This window comes from Alosa pseudoharengus, unplaced genomic scaffold, assembly GCF_046254945.1.
Source record: "Alosa pseudoharengus isolate Yale_2024_CS ecotype anadromous, Long Island Sound unplaced genomic scaffold, YU_APseudo_1.1 YU_APseudo_1.1_scf_17, whole genome shotgun sequence".
Classification (NCBI taxonomy): Eukaryota; Metazoa; Chordata; class Actinopteri; order Clupeiformes; family Clupeidae; genus Alosa; species Alosa pseudoharengus.
This window is the reverse complement of record NW_027468640.1, coordinates 13,180,640-13,188,139: the sequence shown is the minus strand read 5'-3', so window position 1 is coordinate 13,188,139 and position 7,500 is coordinate 13,180,640. Positions and strand designations below refer to the sequence as shown.

Genomic DNA, 7,500 nt, shown 5'->3' with positions numbered 1-7,500 from the left:
ATCAAGATCTATACCAGATCCTTTGTCATGTTTGTTAACTTTGGTCAAGCAACAAAAAACATATTTATTACTGTGATGTCTGGACTTGGTGGCCAAATACACACTGCAGATATTGGCTACCATACTGCTTGGAGCTTATAAAGTGGCATTTTGCGTGTGTTGTGTCTGTATCTAATTCCAAGTATCTCATTTTCCTGACATCCCTTTTGTAAATTCCTCAGAAGAATTGTCACTAAATGTGTAGCCCTTCTGAATGATGTGTATTGAACAGCACTTCTGATGTTTGATGTGTAGTGTTGGTGTACTTTACTGTTTATTAGGAAGGAAACCAAATGTGAGGCCAATATATGTGTGTGTGTGTGTGTGTGTGTGTGTGTGTGTGTGTGTGTGTGTGTGTGTGTGTGTGTGGCGACAGAGCACGTAGTCATGGTAACAAAGGAGGGTCACTCTGGAGTCTGTCTCAGAGCATCTCATGAATCTGTGAGCATGTGTTTCCGCTACCTGTCACTGTGTGCTTACCACTCTTTCTTTCTCTCTTTCTCTTTCTCTTTTTTGTTCTTCTCTTCTCTTCCCTTCCCATGCCGTCCCTTATAGAGCCCTACAGAGAGACAAGTATGGGAGTCAAACTAAACATTGCTTACCAAATGTAAATGCCCTCAGCTTTCTTTTCACTCTGTGCCGCTATTAATCAAAGGAAAAAAAAGAAAAGAAAAAAAAACACAGAAATCACATAGCACTTTGCAAAGTGGATTAATTTAAAGGATGCTATAAAGGCCATTCAGATTTGAAAATTAACAACCTTTACAGTCCAGTGTATTATATGCCACCAATTAGTTATTTTTTACCATCAGCTGTATTGTAATACTATTAGTCTTTATTCACAATCACTTCCAAAAGAAAACTGGAGAAATGAAATCACTGTTTCTGAGAGACACTAAATTGGTACATTGCATTTAATTGCTGTTGATAAATGTCACACATCAAGAAGCTACATTGGAAGGTTCAAGGTTCAAAGCAATTGAACAAAATCAGTTTATCAAATTACCTTGATTATGTTTAACTTAGTGCAGAAGTATTATCCAGAGAGTCCTTGAAATTTATTTTTTTTCCTTCTTCTTCTGGAGGATTTCTAAATTGCCTGTCCTCCTACTTTTGCAAATTAATTCACAAATTGGCATTTAGCTTTGCGCCATCACATTTTCAAAGGATAATTGTTATGCGGAGGTGTTTTTGATGAAGCATCTTGAAATTGTTGTGCTGTATTATGGCAAAATGCCAAATAATTGTGCCTTCACTGCAACAATTACCTTTGATGAGTGAAGACAGGCACATGTGTTCAAGGGAATACAATGTGTGGGTCACGCACTCGGGAGCGGCAGGAAAGTAGGTGCTCTAACCGGCACACTTTATCTGCATGAGAGAGAACAGAAAGTCTACTCTTGTTAGTGTTGTTATTCCAAATATTTTAGTCCTTTTGGCAAGAAACTTTACACGCACATAAACACACACACACACACACACACACACACATGTATGTATGACCCTTGTGAAATGGTACTCCAATTGACATCTCCATTTTGGCCTGTCAAATTAGTCTCTAAATTGCCCAAAACATTTCTTGAGATAATGACAACGTAACTGGGACTCTTACTGGTATACACAGCTGAAACATTGGTGTTATGTATGTGTGTGTATGTGTGCGTATGCGCGTGTGTGTGTGTCTGTGTTGCCAGTTGCATGCACCCATATTGCAGCCACGCCTCTGCACGCAGTTGGGTTCATATATAATATCTATATGAACTTGTTCATGAATGTCAATTATTTAATGCATGATATACATTGAATTTTCAAATTGAGTGTTCTCTATTTGTTGTCATATTTTTTTTGTTCTGTTTTGGCTATGGCATCACTTTGCATCGCATGTCTTTTTTGCCCTCATGACCCCACGCTCATCATGTGTACTTGTGTTGCGCAGGTAAGTGTGGAAAGCTTGAAGTGTGCAGAGGCCAGTTTGTAGCCGCAGCCTCACATTTGAGGGAAACCAGGCGACATACAGCTGTACAAATCAAACCCTCATGAGAGGAGTCCCCCCAATCCACCCCTTTCCAGTGACTGAAGAGAGAGTGCCTTTTTTGATGCATTGTTGGCTTAATTGTTACTAATGAGGGTCTCGTTAAGCCGATTTTAATTAGCTGGCAGACACAAGTGCATCCCTCTGATCTGTCTGAGAGATAAACTCACCCTCTGTTTCCTCATCCCCATCCACTCCTCCATGCTCTTCCACCCCTCCATCCCTTCCTCCCTCCTTCCCTCCTCTCCTCTCCATTCCACTCCCTCCCTCTCTTCCTCCCTCCATCTTCTCTCGTCCTTTTCTCGCAGAGGGTCTCCTGAACAATGCCCGGGATACAAGTGTTATGGATACTCTACCGCTGAATGGTAACCACGGCAACAGCTACAGCCTAGCCAGCGCCGAGTACATGAGCGACTGCGTGCAGATCATCGACCGCGGCGGCTACGGCGGCCACAAGGAGACCACCCTGGAGAAGAAGATCCTCAAGGAGCTCACGTCCAACTACATCCCCACGTACCTGAACAACCACAACCACGCGCACACCCACGAGCGGTCCAGCTCGGGCTCCGAGCATGGACGCAACCTCATGAACAAGATGGTCAACAATGTCAGCAACGGGGGCAAGGACACGCTGGGGCTGGGGCTGGGCAGCCTCGGGAGCCTGGGGTTGGGCAGCGGCGGAGGCAGCCTGGACCTGGGCGACTCGTCCTCGGCGTACAATCACCACCACCACGACGACGACGGCAGCGGCACCATCGGCGGCGGTCTGGAGCTGATCCGGGAGGAGTCGCACGCGCCCCTGCTGCCGCCCCGCGTCACGCCCACGGACAACCACACCCTGCACCACCTCCACAGCCTCCAGCAGCAGCAGCACCACCACCACCACCTCCACCCGCACCCCTTCTCGTCGTCCTCCGGCTCTTGCGCCGGACGCCGGCTGCCCCAGGAGACCAGCGAGAGCTTCTTCCCGCTGCTGGGCGGCGAGCAGACCCAGGGCGACACGCCGTCGCCGCAAAGGGACTCGCTGTACACCAGCATGCCCGAGCTCGCCGACGGGGACACCGCGGTCAGCAAGGAGCCGCTCGGGGGAGACGCACACGGGAAGGGTTGCGGAGGCGGCGGTGGCGGTGGAGGAGGAGTGGACCCGATCGACGACGTCTACTACAAGAGCATGCCCAACCTCGGCTCCCGGAACCACCTCCACCAGCTCAGCTCCTACTACCAGCTCGGTCGGGGCAGCAGTGACGGATTCATCGTGCCGCCCAATAAGGAAGACCCCTCCCTGGAGGACCCGCCTCCTGAGGCATCCCATCTGGTCACCAGCCTATAGGAGGCGATCGCCTGACAAAAACGCCACGCACACCTATCCGATGCCACCTGGTCCCCTTCAGTGCCCCGTACCTGGTCACTTACATTGGCTCCATCTTCTTCTTCATGGTCAGTCGTCGGCTGTTGTAGATGATCTCTTCGGTTTGTTCCTTAATTGTTTTTTTTTTCTCCCGATTTTTGTGTATTTTTCAGGAACAACAGCAACAATGGCAAAAACATATACACAAACACACACAAACAAACAAATGGACGAAAAACATGGACGCCAATATGATTGAAAGGTTGTGGTGAATCTTTGTTCTGATGGCGAAAAAAGAACTCAACAATGTGCATTTTAGGAGGCAAAATGAGGAGGCAAAACGTTTGATTGGACTAACTTGTCTCCTCTTCGCTCTTGAGAACTACAGTATACCTGACCAGGTCGGAATTTCAAACTGCATCTTGTAACTTAACGTTCCAAAGGAATTGCAAACCATCTGAAAACAATTGCGCAACTTGCTGAGTGTGTAGAATAAACAACAACGACAACAATCAAATCAAACAAACAAGCGTGACAAAAAAAAACTATTTTATTATACTTCTGTATCCATATTTGCTTTTTAAAAAAACCTGTCTTTTCTTCCTATCTGGTGAAACACAGCACATTTTGCTGCAGTGTCCGTGCAAATCAAGCAAAAATTACAAAAAAACATCACAAAAACTTTGAACAGTTTCGCAAAGGACATCTTTATCAATATGCCCTAGAGCATATTTTTTGTTGTTTTTTCCTTTTTTTGCTGTATTAATAACAATTATTAAAAGAGGGAAAAAAACTAATACCAGAGAATTATAAGATATTTCTATGTAAATGTACAGAAATTAGCATTGCACATAGTATGCTTTTTTGTTCCACCAGAAATCTTTGTCCCTGTAAATGTTGTGAAAAGATGCTAATTTTCGTCCCTTTCTGTTGTGATGGTCTTGCAGGTTTTATTGAAGCGCTTGGAGCGCTGTTCCTTTATTTTGCTTTTTTATCCACCTTCCTTTCGATTCTGCCTTTCACAGTTCACTAGCAAAGACTTAAGCAACAGAAATCGAAAAACCATGGAAACAAACTCATAGCTTACTTAGCAATTATCATTTTCAGTATTATAATCACTGATGTTTTGTTTCAATCATTTTTCATACTGTTTTACCGTTGTTTTTTTTTTTAGTATTATTTTTTATTTTCCTCTGTGTAGATAAAACTTGTTGAATGAGAAAGGGATGTGGTTTTAGCTAACTGTTCAAATGATCAGATGTTTTTTTGCCTAAATTCTTTGAGGGTTCAAAGTTTGAAGATTAAATGTCATACGAAAGCACGAGGTGACAGATGAGAGATCCTTGATTAATGCTGAGTAACCAATTGAATTCCTCCAATTGAATAACACAGAGGGCAAAGTTTCATGTCTTAAATACCCCCCTCTGACATGAGATGACTAGCTGGACATGTCTCACGTTCTCTCCCCAGTAGAGAAAACATATTTATTTATTTGTTAAGAAAATGAACAAAAAAAATTAAAAAGTTGAATTGCAATATGTCTAATGTTCAGGAAGATGCAGAACAGCAGTGGCGTTTTTTTTTTTTTAATCTTTTCATTTTATTTATTCATTTATGTTCTCCTGTTGGTTTTCAAGTTGATTGACCTCATAACTAATATCTGTTGTAACGGTGAAACTTGTTTGCCAACAAATAAATTACCGATTAAGATTTACCACGTAGCCATTGCTAAGGGCTTCTGTTGTCTGTGTAACTTGTTACCAGTTGAGCATCAAGTGCATTAGTCCATTACCTTAAGCTTGCAATCAGGCTTTGTATTGTGGTTGGGGGGGGGGATAGCCAACTCGAGATCAATGGTTAGATGCAAATGATTATACACTCTGTAGATGATGCTGATGTCTTCACAGATGTTTGTGGCAACATTTCAATTGATACGGATAAAGAGCTAATAAAAGGACTATGAGTTTTTTTTTTCCTGTTCTTCGGCTGAGGGCAAATGTTTGTGATGTTGTGTGGTCAATGATTTTCCTCTGAATCCTGAATGGCACCAGTTTTACATTCAGGTAGTGGTCAGGTAGTGTAAGGTCAGATAGTCCTGGCTCTAGTTTTCAACAAACCATTTGTCTTTATGTCAACATCTTCCAGCAGTTTTAATAGTTTATAGACATGTTGAAAAAAGTGTGCACTTTTTAGTCCAATTAGACAGTCGTATCATTGCGAACGGCTAGGTAGGATACACACACACACACACACAAGAATTAGACATTAGCTGTGGATGAAGCTCTTGACCTTTACTGTTTTTGTCCCATTGTAGTCACCCACCAAGTCAACCACCCGACAATAATAAAACTTTGAATTCAGAAAAAAATGAATTGTGCCCCTCTGGCTGAGTACATGTAGAACCTGTCCAACACGACAGCTGATGACGTCAGCCGACGACGGTGAACGTTGCCTGGAGAAACCAGGTGCGGGGAGCTCGGATAAATAGGATGTATTTTTTGAAGTGGTTTTCATGGCCGAATCTGTCTAAAAAGGCTCTGCCATTCTCTTTCCCCTGCTGAATGCAATAGCTGAATGTTTCTAAAAGCTACATGGAAACAGAGCAGGCCTCGATGTTCTCTGAATAGATGAGTGGAGTTTGCGATGTTCTTTGTGAACATAAGATGGTGGTGTAAGTTGATTAACACTGACATAACAACTGTCACAATTCTCCACCACAGTAAAATAGTCTATTTATCATGATAATCACTAGAAGTGTTGATGTATTTGTGTTGGTTGGTTGTACTTGTATACAGTATGTGTGGTTGCTCTTGTGAGGTGAACCCCCACCCCTATCTCTGAGTAGAGGAGTTTGGAGCTGTTTTGGGTCACATGACAAACATCACAACATCTACCAGGGTGCAGAGAAGCAGAACATGGTCAGCTGTCAGACAAGCCAATCTCTCTCTCTCTCTCATGCCCTCTCTCACGCTCACACACACACACACACTCCAGCAGGATTGTCCCCAAAGCGAGGAGAGTTAAAGCAACACCAAAGAACTTTCCCTCTGTCGCACGCATGCTATTTGTTTATCCAGCACCGGCTTTGCAAATAACGATGTCCACAGACAAGGTAGAATATGTTGCACGATTTATAAAAAAAAGTAGCCTACGATGTATTGCGACATCAGATGCAAGTCAAATTTGTAGTTTCTTATGTCTCATTCCATTGAACTACAGATCCGCTACCCGATCTGGGAAACTTATATAGTGCGGTTATAGCCGATAGAGGGCCGCGAAGCAAATGCAGAAGTGCCGTTCACCCTGTTACAAGTTGATGAACGACTGAAACGATTTTGGAAACAACTTTGGTGTTGCTTTAATGAAATATGCTCAGGGCCTGAGTGTCAGCCACCACTATTAATGAGTTATTACTCCAGCTCAACTATACACACACACACACACACACACACAGCAGCCTTACACCCATCCAGCGCTTGCTTCCTTAGCTCCTATGGTGTTGCTGTATCAGTAGGTACAAAGTGTGTGTGTGTGTGGTGTTTCCATGAAGAGGCTGGACCTGAAGAGAGTGCTGAAATTGGCACTAATCGTGCCATTTTGCAGTTTCTTTATTTTGTGTTTTCTGATGTTGATTTTTGTTTGCTTGTTTGTCTGTCTGTTTGTTTTTGCAGCCCTTTCCCGTTAGATATCGCTCATTCGCCTCCTATTATCTCGTCCTCTCTCGCCACTTAGACCTCATTCAACAGCTTAATAGCCAATTGCAGTGTCTGAACCAGTGAGCCACAGTATAGGATTTACAACATGTCGTGATAGCTGTGTCGATCTCCACTGGCATCACTGTAGAAGGGATTGAAGGGTGCAAATCAGAATGCACTTTAGTATCATTCCAAGATGTGCTTAAGATAACGTAGAATGAATATAATTGCTATTCTAACTACCTCTGCCAACCTTGTCTGTGGTTTGGAAGGCTGATTTAGAGAAGAATTGTAGATATGGCAACAAGAGAGAATAGGGTGTTGTTGTTTTTCCCTTCTGAAGTGGATCATCCTCAATATGAGTGAACCAGATAAGGCAGTTGAGG

General features: G+C 43.3%; 1 protein-coding gene across 1 annotated transcript in view; it reads left to right on the top strand.

Moving 5' to 3' along the window:
* Nucleotides 1–5,133, top strand: part of LOC143127887 (adhesion G protein-coupled receptor L3) — a 197,182-nt gene extending 192,049 nt beyond the window's left edge. Inside the window, exon 19 of the mRNA XM_076289600.1 lies at nucleotides 2,380–5,133. Within this exon, the coding sequence (XP_076145715.1) occupies nucleotides 2,380–3,401 (1,022 nt within the window). The 3' untranslated portion in view covers nucleotides 3,402–5,133. The remainder of the gene's footprint in view (nucleotides 1–2,379) is intronic.
* The last annotated feature ends 2,367 nt before the right edge of the window (nucleotides 5,134–7,500 follow it).